General features: G+C 45.9%; 1 protein-coding gene across 1 annotated transcript; it reads right to left on the bottom strand.

The window, feature by feature from the left end:
- Nucleotides 1–526: 526 nt before the first annotated feature.
- On the bottom strand, nt 527–12,014 carry SMIM20 (small integral membrane protein 20). Its single transcript, XM_024573872.4, has 3 exons — nt 11,809–12,014; nt 2,022–2,078; nt 527–1,266 (listed from the first exon to the last, which is right to left on the bottom strand). The coding sequence occupies exons 1-3, from the start codon at nt 11,915–11,917 to the stop codon at nt 1,229–1,231; spliced, it is 204 nt and encodes a 67-aa protein (XP_024429640.1). The 5' UTR covers nt 11,918–12,014; the 3' UTR covers nt 527–1,228.
- Nucleotides 12,015–23,471: the final 11,457 nt, after the last annotated feature.

The raw sequence follows: 23,471 nt of genomic DNA on the forward strand, positions 1-23,471 counted from the left end.
CGATGAACATTTGACTTTAAGTTACCCAACTTCCTGGTGGCCCCTCCAAGGAAAACAGTGGTCAAATGTACCCCGAGTGAGTCAGCTTCCTTTATTGGGTTGTTAACTCTAAGTCAATTAAGTGTTAGGAAAATCCTAGTAAAAACTGTGACTTGGGTTTTGGAATAATCCTACTTCTTTTTGACAATAATTACGGATCTGGGCCTGTTGTCTGTTAAGCAAACTCCCAGTTTACAATAATAAAATTATATCACCAGGCAGCCCCTCTAAAGAGACTACAGTAAGGTGCAAGGCACTCTGGGAGATCTAAAACTGGGAAAGATGTGTCTTCAAAGGCATATAATCTGGTACGGGCCCACACAGCACTAGGGAAAGAAGTAAGTATTCTCACACTCATCTTTGTAGCGCCTAGTGAGGCACTTGGTAGAGAACCTCATAACACATAAATATTTGTGTCAACAAATTTGCTATTTGCCTTGAAATTTTTTACTTGTATACAAACTGATAAACACCACACAGTCAAATATCTAGTCAAATAGTTTTTGGTATAATTTAATAAGTTTCTAAGAAAGGATTTACCAAAAAACACCACTGTGAAGTAAAAATCATTTTTAATATACACATTTTCAGTTCTGTTAATTTAACACCTATTCATACTCTGCACGTATTCCCATTTAGTAATGAATTGCTGCATATTTATTATTTTCCAACATGCAGCAACTTTCGACGAGTTAGTGCAGCTGAACGGTTCATTCTTAACGAGTACAGCAAACCTTGTCCCCGAAGAGTTTGGTCAACTTTAACACTTTCAAAGAGCACTATGAGGCTTCTCAGCATGGTGGTTTTTCACTGAAATCTCCTATTTGGAAGATGGCAAACAAAGTAGGATCTTCCCAAGGCTCCTGGTTGCTTGTACCCTCTCACAGCATGGTTGGGTAAGTAGCAGAGACTGAATAATAAGTGGATCTCCAAACACAGCTAGGCGAGACAGCTTCATTTTCAGAAAAGTAAACCGAATCACAAAACCTTCCTAATGGTGTGATTTGTTCCGGGGTTATTTTGATACCTAAGAAGGGAAATATTAATCCTCGTGCACAGAACTCTTATTTATGGCATTACACAGTTTCCGTCTCCAGCCGTCGTTCTGTAGCGATGTGATTTATCGCGCTTGCTGCGGATAGAGAGCATGAAGATGTCTAATTTCATAACAGAGTTGGTGACAGGCTTCTCATTTCCTGCCAAATGGATCGGACCACACTTTTAACCCTATAGGAAGAAGCGTGAATAAAAACAGGATTAGTTTTTAAACTTCCTACACTTCCCTTAACCCCCCAACAAACGAAAAGGCATCAGCATTGAGCGGTGCAACCGAAATGCAGTCTGAGAGAGTGCGGGCATGCTGCTGGAACCCTGGGGTGGACAGCTGGGAAGCCTGGCCGCCACGAGACTTTTACATGGCTCAGAAGTGGCCCCACAATAGGAAGACACGTATCTGGCCTAGTTAAAAACTAAATTAAAAAGCATGTTGCCACAGATTACAAGAGTTTGGGTTAATAAGCTGGAACCTCTCATTCTCAGCCAACTTGGATCATCTGAAAGTAACTAACCATCCAGCCATAAAGGGAACTTCTGAGCTTTTGTATAACACAGAATCCTGCATCAATTAAAATAGCTCCCAAGTAAACAGTATTTCCCCGTGGGGGTAGTGTTTAAATAGGTGCTTGGTAAATAAGTCTGCAAAACAGCTATTCACTGCTTCATACTGAATAGAACACGTTACATTTTCACACCCACTTAGCAAATGCAAAAGAGGGACCTACCTGTAAACTTGCAAAAGATATTCTGGGGGGAAATATTAAAATGAAACCTTGGGTGGCACCCATGAAGTGGCAACTGCTGTGAAGTAAGCAGCACAATCACGGTCTAGCCTCTGAACTAAAAACATGTCTCCTATTGCAAAGCAAACACCCTCCCCACCCACAACAGTACAAATGAGTCTTTGTTTTGATTTTTAAATTTACCTGGTGGCTGCACATCTTCTTGAACAATACCAGCCCGATTAATAGCTTGTTTCTTCTCTGAGAAACACAACAGAAAAATTACTTTTTTTAGCAAGAAGGGGGGCAGTGGTGGTGGAAGTCTTTGTATTTACATGCAACAATGACAGGGCAATTAAAAACCAATATATGAGTGCGATTGAATTCAGGCCGCCATCACTCAAAGCTCTTAGGTTATTGAACGTGGGTCCTACAGCAAAAAGCCTGGGTACTTTCAGGGAAAGAAAGCCATATTTCAAAAGAAAAGCTCCCAACTAGCATCTTTTCTCTGTGCGCTCAGCATTTTTGGAAAGGCAACAAAACAATAGAAAATGAACAATTTTGAAAGAACTGGTAGGCGTGATATTAGGAGGGGAAGGCTGCTGAATTGAAGGACCAAGTACAATGAACAGAAAATGATGTAGTTTATACGTCTAAAATGTACTCCACTGAAGGACTAGGCCCAGAGCTAAATATGCTATGTTTTTTTATAGGAAATAGAGCAGAAAATTAATCTTTGGGTGGGTGGCTTTGGTTTGGGTAATTGAAGCTTCCCTAATTGATTGCAGGTGCTGTGCCAATTAGAAAGTGCATTTTAGCTACAGCAGCTTAACCAATCTCTTTGGAGATGTCCGACAGGCCAGGGCCAAGAGAAATTGGGCGTTTTCTGCCTGTGGGTTTCAAGCACTCTGACACATCTTTCTAAGTGGTTTAGAGTAAACCCAAGGTCTGTGAAAACAAAGACTTATTATTTTAAGTACCGTGAAAAACAAATGGTGGCTTTTCAGGGGAAAGACTTGGAGCCAAAGGATATTTACTACTAAATTATAGTAATTAAATGTTGTAATCAGACCTTTGTTTTAATCAGGCTGACAGTGTTTCTTTAAATCCACATTTAGCTCTTATTTAATATTAGGCCCTTTTCTTGATTCTGGCCTCTGGATTCTCATAAAATTACGCAAGCATACAGGTACAAGAAATACAGTTTTGCCAAATCGAATATTCATTGAATTTGCTTCTCCGGTGATGTGACAGAAAGTCAATCCTAAGTGACCTACCTGATAGTTTTGTCAATGCTAAGTTTTGCTTCGGCAAATAAAACACTGGGCAATAGGGATTATGTGAATCTTGATATCCAATTCTGAGAGAGGCAGAGAGAAGACGGCGCATAATGAAGCCCATTACAGACAACGGCCGGCTGTGGTTTCATGGCTGCGGTTTCATGGGGCCTCTGAAAAGCAGCAAGTGAAGGGCAACGAAGACCCACCCCCTGGACCAAGATATGCCAGACGTCCCCCACCTGAAGCGGGTGATAACAGAGCTTCTAAGGCGTTATTAGACTTTTCTAAAATAACTCAACCGGTGATCTTGTTTCCTAAGATGTTGATGTCCTGGAGGGCAGAGCCCTAGCCTACTGTCAACGTGGAAGTCTCGAAGTATGGCTGTGTTTCAATCACGATGCTCTTAGAAAATGCCAGTTAGCAAGACTATACTGTCACTGACCGTGCCAGGTCAAAAAGACAATTTTCCACACCTAAAAGGTCCATTCTCCAGTATTATGGGAGAGGGAAATGACGTGATTTTTAAAAAAAATAATTGTCAGAAGGCGCTCTAGACCCACAGATTTAAGGAAATCAGACATCCTGGTGTATCAAACACATTCTCTGAGAGGCGCTGCAAAGCCAAAGGAGCTGGCAGACTGCCAAGCATAGAAGGAAGTTGACTTCTGACGGCAGGGACAGAATGCCTAATTGTCTGAGCCTCTTATAATGCAGTGGAGAACCAAGTGAAGAGAAAGGAATCTCTGTCTTCACACTTTCTTGCTAATTGCTAATGAGGTTGGAGAGAGGCTGAGGATTTATTTTAAATAGACCATAATCTCTTTATAATCCTTGTCCTTATGCAACCACGTTTTTTGTGGGTTTTTTTTTTTTTCTTGGCTTGGACAGGCAATTTAAACTGATTTGCTGAACCAGTTCCAACCAACTGATAACTGGTATTAGACTCCTATCTATATCCTCTGGTTCTTTAATCCGTTAATGTCTTATAAATACTCTAAGGCCAAAGCAGTCTTATATAAATTCATGATACGACACAAAGACACTGTGAATGCAGAATATGCTAAAACAAACTGGTCCCCCAGGATTTAGCAAGTACATCTTGATGAGGTTGGCAGTTACGTTTCTATTTTGTTATCATTAGAGAAATAGCGTAAGTCTGTGAACCTCAGGGAAAGGGCAATGTCAAAGTCAGGGGTTTAACTAGGTGAGCAAATCAGGGTAAGCTAATTAGTGACTTTTCAGTAGTGAGCGAGTTTCTATCAGGAGTGAAATGATTAAAACGCTAATATGTGACACTGGGCCTGGGGCTTGGCAATGCTGGTTAGAAAAGGCCCTGTTCCGGAGTCTCAGCAAGCCCGACTCTGCCCCCTGGTGCTAAGGCAGTGGTGTGATTTGTAGTTTTAATTGAGGATCCTTATCTTTAGTCAAAGAGCCAAGGTATATTATTAAACTGGTAATACTTGCAGACTGGCAGGTTTCTGTATGGCAGTAAAAGAAATCACCTAATAATTTTTAAGTCTTTGAAAATGAGAACATACCTTTATACTTAACGGCCATATTGACCATGTGTAGAATATGACCTCAAGACCCCCTGCCAATAGACAGTTAAAATAAAAGCAACTACTCATAACCTAAGTAACTGCACAAGTGGCAATAATTGAAGGCAGACTAAATATTAGATAATAGCACTTGTATCAATATTAAATTTCCTGGATTGGATCATTGTATTGTGATTATATAGAATGTCCGTGTTCTCAGGAAATACATGCCGGAGTGTTTCGGAATGAGAATTCCCAATGTCTTTAACTCACTCTCAAAGGGTGCAGCAAAACAACAGTGATAACTCTATTACACATACATATAATTATACATGTATACATGTGTCTATATGTGTCTGTTATGTTTTACATATGGGGAGAAAGCAAAGGTAGTGAGATGTTAACTGGGCAAGCTAAACGCAATCTGGGTTAAGGACACACAGAAATTTACTGCGCAGTTCTTAGGTCTTCCCTGTTGTTTTCTGAACAATGAAAATACACAACTGCAGAACAAGTATAAAGAAGTCTAACAACATTGTGATTGTTCCGTGATGATGACTTCAAAGGAGCTGTTTTCAAATAGCAAATATAAAATTTAAAAACTCCTTTCCCGAGCTCCCACCTGCTGCTGTTGCCTGGACACAAACATCCAGGTGTACACGGGGAAACCCAGAACCAGATGGGCCCTGGGGGCGAGTGTGAGCGAGAACCAGGGGCGGATGGGGACCCAATGGCCGTGGAGGCACTGGCCCCTCCCAATTCTGTAGATGCTCCTGTTTCTTCTCCAGAGTCTAGCTGAATCCAGAGAGCTCTGTAATGCTGGTTAGAGAGTAAGACTCATCTGTCTGTGCATCTCCTTTGACTCCATGGTGAGAGAAATAAAAAGCATATTCTAAGCACCTGGCATGTGACAAGGAAAATGTCCCTTCAGTAAGAATGACTTCTGCATCAAGTGATTTCTTTTAACTGTATTCAGACTCTGTGCAATATGCTTTTAGTTGGGAGCCGCAAGCTGCAGCAAAACCCACAACCGAGTGATAGGAGAATGCAGGTTCCCACAGCTCTTGCAGGTAACCTACACACTGCTATTAAACACTCCTTGCTGTCAGGTGAGATCGGGCATCCGTGAACAGCAGTCAGGTTGTGGGGTTAGGGTCTAGTGTCCACCCAGCAATGTGCTAAATGACCTGGGACAGGTCACCTATATGAGAGGACGTAGGGAGCTCAGGGTCCCTGGCAAAACTATGTTTTTTATGCTTCTGCAGATCTAACAAATTTAAAAATGAACAGGATTACAGAAAGTGACCTCATTCGGTCTGATTTCACGGATTGGCCTAAAATGCCATACACAGATTGTTGTTAAAAGGCCACATTCAGGATCATTACCTAGCTCTAGGACACAAACACAAACTAGGTTTCAAGTTACAGTACCCGTACTTGTCCCTGTACGTGGGCTCTTCAGACAAGCCATGCTGTGCCAACAGGGCGAGAGCTAACGGCAATGTCTGGGGTCCCCTCCAGAAGCACGATGGTCGCCATGCTTCTTGTTTGGGATCACTGACCACCAAGGCAAACTGCCATCTCCCCGTGCTCACTGTGGTACCGACCTTGTACTTCACATACCGCTGAGTACAGTCCGGCTGAGTTAGTGAAAGGGCTGAAGATCACAGTGAATGTCAACATGAAAGCGCACGAGCAGCCCTGTGATAGCAGCTTGCCTGACTGTAAAGCATGGAAGACCTCCTTGGCTTGATTTTACCTAAGCACCTTCCTCCTCTTTTCTGCTGCATTGTGGCTTATTCCAGCAGAGGCCCTGGAGCCTACCTGTCTCCACACTCCCCACACCTGGGCTGGCCAGCATCAGTCCTGCTAGCCCAGCTGGACGGCCCACACTGACTTTATGCTGGAGCCTTAGGTGGCCTCCCTAGGTGGCCTCGGCTCCTCCCTTGCAGCCACTGGCCCCTCCTCTCAAGGACTGGGTGTCAGCCCTGCCCTTCCCAGAACGGTGGGCTTCTCCTAGGTCTGCCCAGAATCCTGAGGAATACAAATGTATGAGGGACGGACAGAAGAGGAAGACCCAACAGGAAGGGCTAAGAGGAGTGGCTAAAAGGTGGGAGCAAAACAGCAAAGCCAGGAGGACTGGCGAAGAGGGCTGGTGGTTGTGCCTCTCACACATATGTGACTAGAATGGAAGTCATCACCGGGAAATTCCCACAACTTCCCCAACGCCAAACCTAATGTAGCTGCATCCAAACCTGCCCTTGCTCCGGAGCTGGCAGGAGAGGTGTCCTGCCTTCCATTCAAGGCTCTCTCCTCCATCTGGTCTTGAGATCCCACGCTAACTCCCCTCCATGGCTTGTCTTCTCTCTCCTGCAACCCTCGTGGCTCCCCCATCTCTCCCACACAAAACTGAAACAAAACTCTCCCTAGACCCCTGGACCTGTGGCAAATACACTCTGTCATTCTCCTCCCCACACTATTTCATACACTCTTTACTCTTCAGTCCCTGTGGTCTGCTTTCTGCCCACTACACACCACCTACAGCGTTCTTAACAAAATGACTTATGACCTTTACCTTTCAAAAAAAATCAAATCTGATGGCTATTTTCACTTCTTATCTTCCTGCCTCCAAGAAGCCTAACCCTGTTGACCACACCCCTTTCCCTGAAGAGCTGTCTTTAATGCTCTCGCTCTGGCCACCACCCCTTCTCCTGACTGCTTGCTCTTCAAACCATGTTCACCACCAGCATCCTGGTCCTCAGCCAGATCATCTCTTTCAGTCTCTGCATGCTGCCTGGGAGCCCTTACCTCCTTTTCCATCCAATGCTGATGACGCTGCATCTCTGGCTCAGCTCCCATCCCGGATCTCAGCTCCAGACTGGCACCTCCCATCGCCCATGGGAAATCTCCAAGAGCACAACCTGATACCTGAAACTCAGCACATCCCAGATGCAACTAGCTCGTCCTCTCACCTGCAAAACTGATTCCTCCTTGTGTTTCTTACTAAATGACCAGCACCACCATCTCCTCAGCTGCTGGAGCCAGAAAGCTGAGTGCCTTACTCCTTCCTCCCCCTCCCTTACTCTGTGGCTTATCAGTCACAAATCCATGTGGAGTTGACTTCCTAAATACATATCCCAAATTCAATACTTCTTCCCAGTCCCATAACGACCACTCTGGTTCAGGCTCCAGTCACCTCTCCTCTCCCTCCTCACCTGTGGCCATAGGAAGCACAGCCTTCCTGTACCTGGTCTTCTTGCCGCCAACCTTGACCCTTCCAGGCCCTCCTTCCCATTACAGAGCAATGCCTATGAAGAGTGAATCTCATCTCCTCCTTCTCCCAATGAAAATACTTCAGTGATCCTCCACTGGCTGGACTCGGAGGACGGCAGAGCGTGTGTGAAGTATTTTAGTCAAGCGACATGATCAAACTCAAAGAACAAGCAGCAGGACAACAGCCACCGCCGAAGACCGGGATTTCTGTGCATTTTCTAACGAACGAGAATGAATTTTCCCAGTCACAAATTCCCACCAAAGAAACAGTAACCGATGGGCTTCAGGAGGAAGAAAACCGAAACTAGAAAGGAGTGAGATGCAAGCACGGAGCCTAAAGACTGTGGGCAAAGAGAACCAACCAGGGACTGTGAAACACTGTGGTTCAGTCAGGAATAAACACAATGTAGGACTGAAGTGACACCCGGGGCTAGGATGGGGCTTAGCGTTCTAAGGGCTTCGTATATTTCACAGGCAGGTGAAAGACATGGACTAACTTTAAACAATGATAATAAATAATAAACATAGAATGTAAACTTTCAACTACATAGCAGAGGAGGGAGAAAAATAAAGCTTTGAAGGCATAAAGGGAAAAAAAGGAAGTACAGAGATAGAAGAATAGAAAACACAAAATAAGAGGGAGAAAATAAAAGTAAATACAATAGTAAATATAACAAATGAAAATGAACTCAATCTAACAGTTAAAAGAAATGATCAGACTGGATTAAAAATCCAGTTTAGGCTGACTATAAGAGGACAGATATACCAGGAGAATATTAACCAAAAAAAAAGCTGGTAACTATAATTACCAGATAAAGCAGAGTGGGGGAGGGATATTGGGGATAATGAAGACTTCTATATAATGATAATTGAAACAATTCTCCAGAATATTCTAGATTATGAGCACCTAATAACATGGCTTCAAGATATCCATTGAAATAAATAACAGAATTAAGAAGCGTGACCTGTAATCAACATATATAAAACCTGCATCCAACAACCAGAGACCATGCACCATTCTAAGCACATAGAAAACACCTGTAAAAACTGATCTGTACTAAGCCACAAAGCAAATCTTCACCAATATCAAAGATTCAAACTCACAGTCCATGTTCTTTGACTACGGATGCAAATAAGGTAGAAATGAGCAATAAAAAGTAATCATGAAGACCACCGTGGCTGCTGGTAGAGAGGGCTGGGAATTGGAGCCGGGTGGAAGCAGGGGGACCAGCTCAGAGTGCAAGCGCCGGATGGGGGAGGTGGGCTGGACGAAGGTGAAGTGAGACGGAGAGAAAGGCGCTGTCTTGTTCGGCCAGGTACGCCCAGCACCTACCACAGTGACAGGTACATAGTAATTACTAAAATCCTGGCTAAAAAAAGCTTTTTAAAAAGCTAAGTGCTAGCTGAAATTAATTTAAGCTCCGTCCTCCCAGTGGTTTCCCATAGTTACAAACACCTCACCTGCCTGGACGCCAGGTTACTGCCAGGCCAGCCAGCCCCAGGGGTGTCCACCTGCTGAAATGTCTTGTCTCGAATCCCTGCTCTTGTGGGTCCTTATTTTTTTTTACTGTTTTTATGGGATGCCTAACATAAGATTACACTAGGTGCTATCTCACCTGTTTATCTCATTAAAAACATCCCCAAACCTGTAAATTTGGTCTGTAAGCTTCACCACTACAGATGAGGAAAGAGGCTGAGCTCAGAGAGGTTAAGTACCTTCAGGTCCTCGTCTGCTAGACCCTCATCTGCCTTCCGCTGCTTTCTCACTCCCCGAGAGAGGCAGCAATGGTGCCGTGGTGTACAGATTAAGGGCACTGACTCAAACCCCAGGTCTGTGACTCATCAGCTGTGGGTCCTGGTACAAGTTACTTAACTGTCCATACCTCAGTTTGTCCACATACAAAATGGGGAGGATGCTCACAGAGCAGCTACCACAAAGGGCTGGTATGAGAACTAAATGAGTTAATATGTATGAAGTGCTTGGAAGGGTGCCAGACATAGCACATACAATAAACTTTCAGTACATACTACTTGTTTAGTATTATTTATCTGTTTAAAAAATCAGTTATGACTCTCATCTAAGAATTGGCTAAATTAATTAAAACTGAACCATAAAAGTGGGCAGGTGTAGACTGCCCTCCAGTTAAAATTCACTTAGTGACCACTCAGTAAGTGTTCACCTAACAGGCTTGATTCGTCTGTCTCCAGTGACTCAGACAAACACAGGCTCTAGAGAACCTCTATACGGCCGTTGTTGGGATCAACGGCGCAAACCACACCTTGGTCATCTGATCTAGGCCAGGATGTCCAATCTTGCCACCATTCACATTTTAGGCTGGGTAATTCTTTGTCATGAGAAGCTGTCCTGTGCACTGCAGAAAGTTTAGGGGCATCCCTGGCCTCTAGCCACTAGATGCCAGTAGCATACTCACCCCACCCCAAACCACCCCACCCCCAGCTGTGACAAGCAAAATGTACCCCAAACCACCCCACCCCCAGCTGTGACAAGCAAAATGTACCCAGATAGAACCAAATGTCTCCTGAGGGACAAAATCACCCCCAGTTAAAAGCCACTGCTCTAGTCTTCAAAACAAACTTTTCTAGTGGGATGCAAAGCAGTCGCCCTTGTCCCATGTTCAATGCTAGAGGCCGTAATAAAATAGCCTGTGACAGGGATCCAATAAGGATGATGGAAACAGATCATGCAGGCTCCACACAGCCCTGTTTACCCCCATGCACAGTACATAGGCTGCAAGGCAGAATGCACAGAGGCCACTGTAGTCTTGGCTGATGATAAGAAGCTCCAAGGAAATTTAAGTGTGTATTTAAAAGGCTCTACCTCCGGAAACCAAATGTAGCATTTGTAACGGACAGACAGCATTTACACGGAGCTTTCGCCTTCAAATCGTCAAGCTTTCAGCCTCCACTAATATTCTCAAGGGGCAGGGCTGGCTCTCATTCAACTTCAAGATGATTCAGGTTTCCTGGAGAACAAAATGAGCCTCTAATGCCTAATATTTTCTCTCTGACAGATGGTTTCAGATGTATCAAAGTGCTAATCCTTGCTGAGGTATAGGTCTCAAGGAAGGAGAGTTTGGCTTTTAGCATGATAGGACTTGAATGATTAAGGAGGAAAATTACTCCCAGGATATCCACCATTGTCATGCGAGCAACCAGCTTAAAATGAAGACAGCAGAATCTGAAAAAAAGATTTGAGAAAAGAGGAAGAACTAAAAAGCCCAGGTTAACCGTTTAGGTTAGAAACATTTCCACCCAAAGACATCTCTGGGAGTGGAAATGAGGTTGCCAGGAAAAACACCTTGAAGCTGTTTGATTAGGGTTCAATCTGCCTCCCCCCAACATCACCATTTCCAGCTACAGTGTGTGGAAGCTCTGGAGACAGAGGACTGGGTCGGAATATTTGCCTTGCCACTTACTAGGTGTGTGACCTTGGTTATGCTGTATAACCTCTCTGAGCCTCAATTTCCCCACCTGTGTAACTGGTGATAGTACCAACATCTAAATGAGGTTGCAGAAATGAAACGATCCAATGTATGCCTAACCTGTCACATGATAAGCAGTCGGTTAATGTTAACAATAAGTATGAACTAGTATTTAGTGTCGACCTACTATGTGCAGACTGCTTTAATTACCACCTTTGAGTCCCAGGGGCGGCTAGAGGATTTGGTTTTAGATATTATAGAAATAGTTACTTATAGATGAGGATGCTGTTTCTGAGATAGCGAGTCACTCGCCTACAGTCACAAAGCCACCACAGTAGAATTAAACCCGGGCCAGCCTCACTCTGGTGCCCAGATCCTTCCATGTCCGCACGTGGAGGTGACTGGGGGCAGGGAGTTACTGGGACTAGGTCATCACACCGGATCAGAGGTCACTCACGGTATTCCTCCAGCCGCGTTAGGGGCCGGAAGTAGATGGGGTAGAAGGCGGCGCCGACCAGGGAGAAGAAGCCGCCGAAAATGAGTGCGGTCCGCAGGTTCCGGGACATTGCGCCCGCAGGGACTGCCCTGACCGGCTGAGAACCCCGCAAAGCCGAATCACCGGAATCACGCTCCCGCGGCAGGGTCGGGTGGAGGCTGAGCAGCTTTTGCTTCCGGGCCTTGGGGGCGTGGCTAGAAGGAGCAGGGGAGAGGTTAGGGGTGGGGTGGGGCCAGAGGCGGGTCTGTGGGGGACTGGGAGGAGCTGGGGCGGGATGGGGAGGGGCCTCAGGCGTGCGCGCCTCCCCTGCGCTCCCTCGCAGTGTAAGGCACCTGCGGGTCACTAGAGGTGGTTTGAGAGTGGAGCTTTTGCTGCGCTCCATTCCATGGACCCTGTACTGTCCCCTGCCTTGCCTTGCCATGTCCTCCTGCTTGGCTCCCACCTGAGCCACCCCACCTTTTGCCGCTCCCTCCTATACCAACCACGCTTTCCTGTTCTTCCCCATTAATTTGATTTTAGCAACCGTCTTTCACGATCCGAATGCTCTCTGTGGCTCCCTGATTTAATTATTCCTCATACTAGTCGGCCCATTTTACAGGTGAGGGAGACACGGCTTGGCTGCCTGGCTTTGGACAAATTACTTGGCCTCCCCAAGGATGATTTGAGAGGATTAGAGACAAATGGGCAAATCGCCTGGCCCAGGGGTCCTGCAAGGGGGATTCTGAAACCAGAGCCACAGGACCAAGACTACCCTGGGAGGAATGTGGTTTCAACATCCATGCCACAAGAAGACTTTCTGACTCTGTTTTTCCATCCTTTCTCTCTCCCTGTTCCCATTCTGAATGAGGATGGGGAGTATATAGGATCAGTACAGGGCAGAGAGCCAGCCGCCTGTCCCACAGATGGGACCTTGGGGCCCTGCCTTATTGCCTGGTGTGGGAGGCCACTGAGAACAGACATCTGCTTCCTCTCCCTGTGACTGCCATCCTCCAACCTTCCGGGGGCGGGGGGGGGGCGCTGTGTCCACATATGACCTGTGCAGGAGTATACCGGGCAGCTGAGGCTAACTTTCCTTGGGTCTTCCCTCAATCTTCTTTTTATTTTATTTTATTTTTTGTTTTTAAAAAGATATGAATAAGTTTATTGTTATATTCCTTGACATTTGCTGATGTGTGGAGCCAGGCTCCAGTGGTAGATTGGTGTGGTGCCTCATGTCTGTCTGCCAGGAGGCTCAGCACCCAGAGAAGTTGAAGGTATGTTTAAAGGGCATGTTCCCAGGAAGAGTGAGAGGCATTTGGAGCCCAGGCTGATAACGTCAAATACACTGATTTGTCTCTCTGTCCATCCTGTTCTGGCTGCAGAGACATAAGGCAGTTGCTAGTGAGATGGGTTCCATTGTGTGCAGTTTCTGTACCTTGAACTCTCTCGTGTCAGAGATCTTGGTCCTGGTTTGTTACTGTTCTTAAGGTTCATCAGATTATTTATTTCTCCGGACATGGAAACTGGATCTTCTATTTTAAAACTGAATTTGGACTCTTAACTATGGAACTCCAATTTCTTTTTTTTAATTCATTTATTTATTCTTAGATAAAGGGGAAGGGAAGGAGAGAGGAAGAGAAACATTGATGTGCAAGATATACATTGATCGGTTGCCTCTCACACACCCCCAACTGAGGACCTGGTCTCCAACCCAGGCACATGCCCTGACTGGGAATCAACCCAGCGGCCTTGTGGTTTGCAGGTCAGCGCTCAACCCACTGAGCCACACTAGCCAGGGCATGGAACCCCAATGTCCTTAGTGAGTTGCTCTCTGGAATCAAACGCAGGGTGAGGGTTGCTGTAAATGCCGAGGTGAGGGCGTGTAACTGGGAGGAAGTGTGACTGGTTCCATGTCATCTACCTTCTCTGCTTGGACTCTTCTCCGTAGGGTGATCTTTGTCTTGGCTTCCTTGGAAGTCCTGCTCAGGTTCTGATCTTTTCCAGACTCGGCACCTAGCTCTTCTATTCTGAAACCAAACCGAGATTCTAGACTCTTCAATGTCCACTTCTAAAGCAAGCTTTTGCTTCATAGTGTAACTCGCGTAAGGTGTTTGGTTGAATGCTTTGATGAGGATTTTCAATTGATCTTCTGTGAATCTGGTACAGCCTTGTCTACTATTCACTGGATTTGGAGAATAGATTTGAGCCATGTTGGAAGAGAGAAGTCTCAACCTTCAACCAGGAAAACTGGATCTTCACTCAATCTTTTACAAATAAGACTGATACCAGCAGCTGGGAGCTGGGGAGCAGACAGGATATTCATCTTGACCCCAGCAGCATTATTCAGTCCAGAAAAGATCTATGATCTTTCAGAGCTGGTATCTTTTCAGAACACCGGTTACCCCTTTCTTTGTAGTGTTGTAGTAGAATCAAGCTCCTGTCTACCTCTGTGGTTCCAGAAGTGTATAAATCAGGTGTTCAATCTGTCAGCAGATTTATGAACTATCAGCCATGCCCCAAACACCAGGCAAAGTGCTACGGGGAACGCAAAGATGAATAAGATGTGACCCTTGCTCTCCAGGATCTTGCCAATGTGGATGAAGAGACAGGACATATACATAAAAAGATAACTAATGACCTGATCTTGCCAGTGAGTGATAAGGTCCCGCAGGCTACAGAAGTTCAGAGGAGGAAGACGGATGACAGTAGGGAGAGGCAGCTGCTCCTCAGGCACTTGCAGGAGCTTGTTAGGCAGAGGGCAGACTTCACAGCAAAAAGGGAATGAAATGATGTGTGCTTTATATCACGTGATATGAAAATGCCCAGGTGCAGTGTGCATTTGTCATTTTAGCAGCATCCATTTCACTTTCTGTTAATAGTACCCTGAATATCTTCTCGCAAATCACTCCTCTCCCATTCTCAATCCATGAAGTAAGCTGGGGCTTCTCCCCCCATCCAAATCCTTACTTTTCTCCCAGCTCCAGTAGTTAAGCATATAGCCGTGCCTGACCAAACTCCCTCATACAGGGGTTGACTGACATAGAGCCCAGGTCTTATCATCCAATATAGCTGCAACATCCTTGCCCCATGACCCACCTTGAGCCAACCATAGACTGTTGCAGCTGCTGGAAACCTGGGTTTGAACTTGAGAGGATGGGACTCAGAAGCTGCTGGGGACCACCATTTAGAGAAGAGAATGAGGACAATATAGCAGAAGAGGACCTGAGACAGAGAGAAATCATATGCTATGTTAGCTTTGAGCCCCCGAAGCCAGCTAACAGGGGGGCCTACCCCTGGGTTTCTCATAAAGTCCCCTCTTCAGCGTAGCCAGATTGAATTGGGTTCTGTCTTTAAAAACAGAAGGAGTTCCAGATGAAACCACTATGAGTGTAATTTCATCTGCTTAACACCTCCCTGAGCTGCAAGTCAGGATTGCCCTGTTTTCTAGACCAACTATGCCATTCGTATAGCTCATTAGCATCGTCACACCAACAATTTCGCCCTTGCTTCCCACCAAGTCCTACCAAATATAAGTCTATCTTTTGATGTCAGTGTTTTCCCCATTTCTGAGAATTCCACTAACCTATAAATTAAACCAGCAAAGACTTATTGTGTGCCTACTCAGGGCAAAGCACTGGACTAGTTGGATGGGAACACAAAATGAAGCAGTGAACATTCATGCATTCAACAGAGGTTTACCGAGCCAAGAACAATGTGCTGGGCACTGTTCCGGTGCTGGTGGAGGCGGCGGTGAAGTAACAGGAGAGTCTGTTGTCCTCGTGGCATCTACAGTCTGGTGGAGGAGTAAGATGTGGCAATAGATAGTAAGTAATTGCTTCTTGTCCACTCAGCCTCCCTTAATAATAGCTCCTGATTCCTTTCAGAGAGTGACCTCTCATCCTGGCATCTTTGGTTGGACTGTAAGTTTAGGGGCCCTGTGTTTTCCTATCACTACTAGTGTCAAGGCTGTAGAACGTTTCTCCCGTGCCAGTCACAATCACAGGGTTATCCATTCAGTCCTCCCCAGCCCCCATGAATAGATGTCTGTATCTGCAGAAGGGGAAGCTAGGGCAGAGCAAGAATGACTAATTCAAGGTTACACAGGTAGTAAGTAGCAGAGCTGGATTCAAATCCAGACTGTCTCCAGAGACCTGCGCTTATTACCATCAACATACACTGCCTTACAGAGTCAAGGCGCTCATGTTGTCGGGTGGGGCACGATTCTGAGCAGGTCCGGTTGCTCTTTCTCACAGAAATCAGAGTTGTAAAGGTGGTAACACAGGGATGGACAGTACAGTTGAGGAGGACTTTTTCTAATCCTCACCCGAGGACACACTTACTGGTTTTAGAATGAGAGGAAGGGAGGGAGAGAGAGAGAGGCGTGGGGGAGATAGAGAAAGAGAGAAAGAAAGAGAAACATCAGTGTGAGAGAGAAATATCAATTGGTTGCTTCTTGCATGTACCCCAACCGGATGTAGGACCTGCAACCTAGGTATGTTCCCTGACCGGGGATAGAACCCACAACCTTTTGGTGCGCAAGATAATGTTCAACCAACTGAGCCACTGGGCACAGTGGATTTTTGTATATCTCGCACTTGCCCAGAACCCTGGAGTTTACCTGGAACACTGGAGCTTCCTGTCATTCCCCCTTGCGGCCCCTGATTTTCCACCATTCATTGTACACTGCAGGCCACCCCATGTGCTTCCATAACTCCCTTTGGACTTCAGTTAGTGTCAGTTTGGGCTGGCTGTCACTAGGAACCCTTATAGAGACAGAAACTTCCACATGGCATAGACAAAGGGCTTGGGGCTCCATAGCTGTGTGGATGTTTGTGAAAGCCAAAGGAAGCCTTGGGCGTGGGGGAAGGTATTTGTGCAAACAGAGAAAGAGCTCAGGGATGTACGGAGACAGAATGCAAGTCAAATATGTCAGGAGTCCTAGGGAGCATATTTTCATCTCAATCACTGAGAAAAAAATTGGTTTGGGCTCCTACCCAGCACTTTCTCCTTCTTTCCTTGGATGTGAAGATTGAATGCTTGCAGGGAGCAGACCCCCAGTGGTGTCTTGCACGGGTTTCAGACAGACATCAAAGTTAATCCGCTCTCTGATCTAAGCAAAATGGTGATGAGGGTTTCATGGGACAGCAGCTCCACTAATTGTGGCACTGCAGCGCAGCTGATGTATTTTTAGAATATTGTGGAATCCCAAGAAGTATCAGTACTTTCTTCAGAAAAACAGTCAGACTAGAAGGTTAGGGTTTGGAATAGAACGGGGTCTAATGCAGGATTCTCTGGACCGGTACTTTTGAGAATATGTAGGGGAAAGAAATCCTTCTATTTTCATCTGCACTCTGACTCTCTGGGTGCCCATTCATCTGTATAAATGTTTCTGATTTAGATCATTTGTCAAGTTTCTCTTCTCTGATCTGTTCTTTTTATCCAAGATTTCCCCAGATGTCTGTCTTGGTTTCTCTCTTGCCATACTGTGCACCCTACTGTTTTAATTAATATCTTCATGACTTCCAGAGCTAGGTGTCTGGACCAGCCTTTCTGCTGAATGCTAGCCTCATGTGCCTGGTGGACAACAGGTTCAAGACCCACTTGTTCCTATTCCCTCCTCTTGAACTCTCATCACCACTGGTGTGGTCTGAGGCTGCATCAGCTCTCCTGGGTCATAGCTTCCTAACTCATCTTGCATGTACCATCTTCTTTATGGTAAACTGCCTCATTCACAGGGTAACCGCAGTTATCTTCTGAAAACAGAGCTGCTCAACCATTGCTCGTCTTAGAAGCTTCAGCGTCTTCCTAAAGCACGAATTATTCGGCCTTCATTACTCTGGCTTTGGCCAACCAGTTTTTAAAGGCTATTGCTGCATCTATGGGCCTCTGCTGAGTGAAAGAATTGGTCTCTGTGTTCAGGTTGCCATGCCCCGTGCCTGTTCCATAGCTGAGAGAGTCAGCATGGACATATGACCCAGGACAAAGTCAAAGGTCCCAAATCTCTGCTGAAGTGGGGAAAGGGCTGGTCCAGTGAGATTCTCTGCCTCTGGAATTTCAGCTGTGAAGTCAGGGAGAGTCGGGAGGCAGCAGAGGTAGCAGAAGTTAGACAGATGCACAGGGAACGGCAGTGAGTAAGCAGGAACTGTGAGTAAGCCACGGAGATGAGTCAGTGAGTAAGCTGTGGCAGAATAACTCGGAGTGTAGATAGGGAAAGGATCGGCTGGGAATAGCAGGAAGCAGAGAACGATGGAGGAGAATTAAAATGAAGATCCAGAAATCCCTGCTGCTGAGATGTAACAAGATACCTTAAGCCCTCCGACAGCCAGGGACTCATTCATTCATTGTTTTCTGCCACTTTTGTGGAGCAGCCACCTTGTACCAGGGACTGTCCTAAGCATTAGCCAAAGTCCTTGCCCTTGTGGCACGTGCATTCAGTCAGGGAGGTAACTAGGAAACAGATTTGAAAAATAAACCAAGCTCACAGATACAGTGTCGAAGTGCAGAGCCCACATGTGCTTGCTCTTCGAAGAACAGCAAGAAGGTAGATGTGGCCTAAGAGGAGTGGGCGGAGTAGACAGGGTGTGAAAATTAGGTCAGTGAGGTAGCCAGGGAAGAGCGCCTCATAAGCCACGAAGGACTTAGAATGTTACTGTGTTTGTGATAAAAGGACCCCACACTACCTTTTAATTCCAGTGTCTTCCAGGAAGACCAGCTACTCTATGGTGTTCCTTCTCTCCATAGATTCCTATCTTTCTTACCCATAGAGCCCCATGGTTTCCCATAAAGCCATTTACTCAGAAGGACAGAATGAGTTTTCCTTACTGGCAACAAAGTGAGCTTGTCCCTAAAGCCACTCTGATTTGACCCTGAACATCCCTCTCAGCTTTGCTTCCCTTCTCTTAGCCCATTTCTCCAAGTACGACACTCCCCCGGCCCTGACCTCCTCACCAGGTGCTCCATGCAGCTTGCTGGGCGGCCTCTGGGCCTTTGCTCTAACCCATCCTTCTCTCTGGAATGACCTTCTCCCTAGAGCTTCTCGTCACCATCCTTCCCTCCAAGGACATTCTCAAATCCCACTTCTACAAAACCTTCCAGGATGACTTGAAATGGCCTCTTCTCTTCTGTAAACTGCTGTTTGGATTATTTTTGGCTGCATAACTAATTACCCAAAACTTCACGCTTAAAACTTAAAAGAACAATTTGCTGTCTCTCGAAATACTGAGTTTACTAGGCGTTCTTCTGCACCACAGGTGTGCAGGGCGCTGGTGTGGCTGGAGTCATCGGGGGCCTAACCGGACGGGGCCCTCTCAGCTCACTCCAGGGACAGACGGCTGATGCCCAGCTGGGGCTGTCAGTAAGAGCGCCCAGAGATGACATCTCCCTGCGTGGTGGCTCACTTCCAAGAGGCAACATGCCAAGGAAATCAGGAGGAAACCACAGGCTTCTCTGATGGTTTAGGTTCGGAAGGCACCCGGAGTCATTTCAGCTGCAGTCTGTTGGTCAAAGACCAGGCCACGAACCAGACCAGTGTCAAGGGCAGGGAGTGGCAGTGGCAGGAGACCCTGGCTCTCGTGGACGCGTTGTCGTCGAGGAATTGGCAGTCACCTTTAATCCTCCGCAGCTCTCATGGTGCTTTTTCCACATAGTGGTTAGAGTGTGACCCTTTGCCTATGTTACAAGTATTTAAATGTGTTTTCTCTCATCACACATACTAGACTTTAAGCCCCAATGAGAGGCTACATCATATTTAACCCGATTCTTTCAATGTGCTAATAACCACAATAACAACAACAACTAACATTTACTCTATGCTACTGTGTGCTTGGTCTTACTTAGTTTCTATTCTGACAGGATGGGCATTATCCCCATTTTACACACTGAGAAGCTGAGGCACAGGGAGATTCAGCCTTGCCCAAAGCCACATATCTGGTCCATGGGAGGGCGAGGGTTAGAACCCATTTAAGAGTGCGTTCTCAATCTCTTTTCTGTTGCATCTCACAATCTCAGCACCAAGGAAATGCACCCAAGTCCACTTGTATTGGCATTGCCGAAGTGCCGCTGGGCAGATGAACAAAAGGGGAAGGAGAACAAAGGCAGTACAGAAGGTGAGAGCGGGCATGGAGTTGTCATCCAGGTTGCTCCAGTGGACACATGGCCCAGAGGTGCAGTGCTGAGCATCCTTTGCAGCCTGCTAGACGAAGTGCAGAGCATTTGGGGTCTCAACAAGGAGTTGGAGTATTTATTGGGTCAGAATGCCTGGTGGGAAACTTTCCTCCAAAATTCCAATTTTCTCTCTGCCAAGATAAGTGATAGAGGTTTATGGTTCATGTTCTAGCCCATCCACCCAGACCAGCGACCTACAACTCTGAATTTCTGGGCTGCTTCCTCCCAGCTAGAAGAGAATCTAGATTTACTTCCCATTAGTAACAAGTGTCATCTCCCGGCTCAGTGAGATCCTAGTTTCAGAAGATTCTGCTTTTATCCTGAGAACATCAATTTACATGCACAAGGCCTCTCTCTGTGGAGAAGGAGACACTAAAACCTAAAATAAGTAGGAATTTCACAACCAGGAAGATTTTGATATTTTTTACATTGAGCAACCTCTTACACCTCTGTTCTTTTATGGACATAAGGGCATCAATGGGCAAAAAATCTAAAGAACAGCCCTGGCTGGGTGGCTCAGTAGGGTGGAGTGTCGTCCCATACACCAAAAGGTTGTGGGTTCAGTTCCCAGTCGGGGCACATACTAGGTTTTGGTTTGATGCCCAGGCAGGGCGTATGTGGAAGGCAACCAACTGATGTCTCTTTCTCTTTTTCTCAAATCAATAAACATACCCTCAGGTGAGGATTTAAAAACAAAAGCCTAAAAAACAGCCCCAGTTTCTGTCTTGGTTCATGCAGGCTGCTGTAACAAAATACCATAGACTGGGTAGTTCATAAACAACAAACATTTCCTTTTCACAGTTCTGGAGGCGGGGAAGTCCAAGATTGTGGTACCAGCATCGGTGGGCAGGGGCCCTCTTTCTGGTTCACAGCCAGTGCCTTCTCACTGTGCCCTCACTGCTAGGAGGGGAGAGGGAGCCCTCTAGAGCCCTATTACAAGGCATTAATCTATTCATGAAGGTTCCATCCTCACGGCTGAAGCACCTCCCAAAGGTCCTGCCTCTTCACACCATCACTCAGAGGGGCAGGATTTCAACAGATGAGTTTTAGGGGAACACAAACATTCAGACCCTAGCAATTTCTCAATGAGAATGTGGAGTTGGTGCAAACAATGGAGACAGAGTTTTTTTAGTCTTTCTCCCCTGTGGCCACTATATTCATAGGGCTGATAGTCCCTTGCTCACATACTCACCATTCCTGAATGACATCACCTTGGAATGGTGGCCATATTTTTGGACATTACAGAGCAGGTGTGTCTTCAGAACTTCAAAGACACAATTATGTCACCTCTCTGCGCTTTGAGAATGACAAAACTATTTCACTGGTCATCCTGGTCAACATATAACCTAATTCTTTACAGTCAGTTCTCCTTGTTCCAGGTCTACTCTTGAGTCCCAGAAGGGTGAAAATACTGCCTTTAGACCCTAGAAAGTCTGAAATGTCAGAACTCTGCCCAACAATGGGGAAATCCATTCTGAAAATACTAACTGCCGTACTTGTAAAGTCCATTGAAAATGTCATTGAGCTTATCAGAGGCAATAGTATCTAATACGGACCGTTAGTCCTACAGAATGTTTTTGTCCTTTTTACTCCTCGCCACCCACCCCCACAACCACTTTCCACACAGCAGCCAGAGCTGACTTTCCGAAACTGAAATTAGATTGTATGACCCCTTGCTTAAACACCCCAAAGTCTTTCCAATCACTTAGAGTAAGATCCAAACATCTTACTATATCCTTAGAAGGTTCTAGATCATTTGTCTCTGCCTACTTCTTTCACCTCATCTCTCTTCCTTCTCTCACTTTAATGGGTCCCATTATCACACACTTTTCCTGTTTGTTCTAAAACACATCAAGTCTGACCAGTCTGACCCAGCCTCTGGGCCTTGGTACCTACAGTGCCTTTTGTCTGGAATGCATTGGGTCCAGCTCTCGGTCTGGTTTTGTTTGTGACTTCAAGTATCTGTTAATGTGACAAGGCCTCAGGGTGCTGCCCCTGACCACACACTCTGAGGTAGTCCTGTTCCCCTTCACTCTCCGTGCATCCCCTCACTTTCTTTTCTATAGCGCCCTCAACCTACCTGTGTACACATTAATCATCGTCCCTCACTCTAGACCAGTGATTTTCAACCAGTGTGCCGCCAAAAATTTTTAAACATATAATATCTGACTATTTAGTCAGGGACACTAATCTCTTTTCTCTTGGGTGGTCAAGTAAAAAAACAACAGGCAACACAACAACAACCTTCTGGTGTGAATGAATCAAAAATTATACCTATTTTTTTTTGTCAGACTGGCAAAAATATATTTTTGGTGTGCCACAGAATTTTAATGATTAGTTGATGTGTGCCAGGAGATGAAGTAGGTTGAAAATCACTGCCGTTGACTGTAAGCACCGTGAGTACAGAATCCCCGCTGTGTCTCCGGCACCTTCCAAAATACTTGGCACATAGTATATGCTCAATAAGTATTTGTTGACTGACTGGAGATAATTCTGATCTTAATGCTCTCCCAGCATTTTAGAGACACTATTACACAGGGAAGATTCTTGGAAATTTAACCTCTCTTGGGAAGGCAGGGAAAGCCTTACTTCTCATCGATTGTTTATTTTCCTTCAAAGCTTAGGATATCAGGAAGATTACAAATCCTCCTTATTCCACTTGTCACAGCTACATGCTCTTGGGCCTAATTATAACACCTGTGACTTTTACATTATCTCTGATGTCTGGTCTCCCAAAGGGCTCACAACAGCAAGAACGCATCTGCAGACTGTTACCGTTGGCATCTTTTGAGAGTTCAATTAATAGAAGTTTTTTTTTTCTTTCTCATTCATGGTCAGGGTTTTAACTTATAAGAGTGGAATCTTTGTCATTTAGAGGAGGCTGGGGGAGGGTGCTTAGGGCTGGCAAGAGATGCCAAGGCTGCCCTTGGATGCTGGTGAAGGAATCGCGGTGGACCAGCTGCCTCCCTCCACACCCATACCCGTCCACACCCAGTGTTGGCTGTAGTGGGTAGTTGAGCCTGCTGGAACCTCTCTGCATACCAGACATTTCCTGCTCTCTGTAGCATCTTTATGGATATCCGGGACCCCAAGTTTTCAGCAGCTGAAGTCAGCAGGTAGCTGCTCACTCTGGTATTTTGTCATTTGGGCACCTTCTTCTCAGCATTTGGGCTTCCATCCAGGTTGCCTCAGCACTTCTGAATGCCCGAGGTCTGAAAATAGTTCATGCACAGACCTAGCCTGGCAGGCGAAGGCTTCTTAGCCCAGTGGCGGGGTGGATCCGACCCCAATCCTTGCAGCAGCCTGAGGTGCAGCCCTGGCCTCTCACCTCCCCGCAGGATTGGGCATCTTCACAGCCAGGGGAGGCCTGGGAAAAGTTCTGCATTTAGACGCACATTTGCAGTGAGTTAGACCCAAGTTTGAATCTTTGCCAATGTGTTGAACCTTCTGAGCCTCAATTTCTGTCTCTGTAAATGGGCATG

This window comes from Desmodus rotundus, chromosome 4 (genome assembly GCF_022682495.2).
Source record: "Desmodus rotundus isolate HL8 chromosome 4, HLdesRot8A.1, whole genome shotgun sequence".
Classification (NCBI taxonomy): Eukaryota; Metazoa; Chordata; class Mammalia; order Chiroptera; family Phyllostomidae; genus Desmodus; species Desmodus rotundus.

Coding starts and splice junctions, on each gene's coding strand:
- SMIM20 (XM_024573872.4), bottom strand. CDS start 11,917: ATGTCCCGGAACCTGCGGACCGCACTCATTTTCGGCGGCTTCTTCTCC. Junction 2,079..11,808: donor AACGCGGCTGGAGGAATACC/GTGAGTGACCTC, acceptor TGTGTTTCTCAG/AGAAGAAACAAGCTATTAAT. Junction 1,267..2,021: donor AGAAGATGTGCAGCCACCAG/GTAAATTTAAAA, acceptor TTCTTCCTATAG/GGTTAAAAGTGTGGTCCGAT.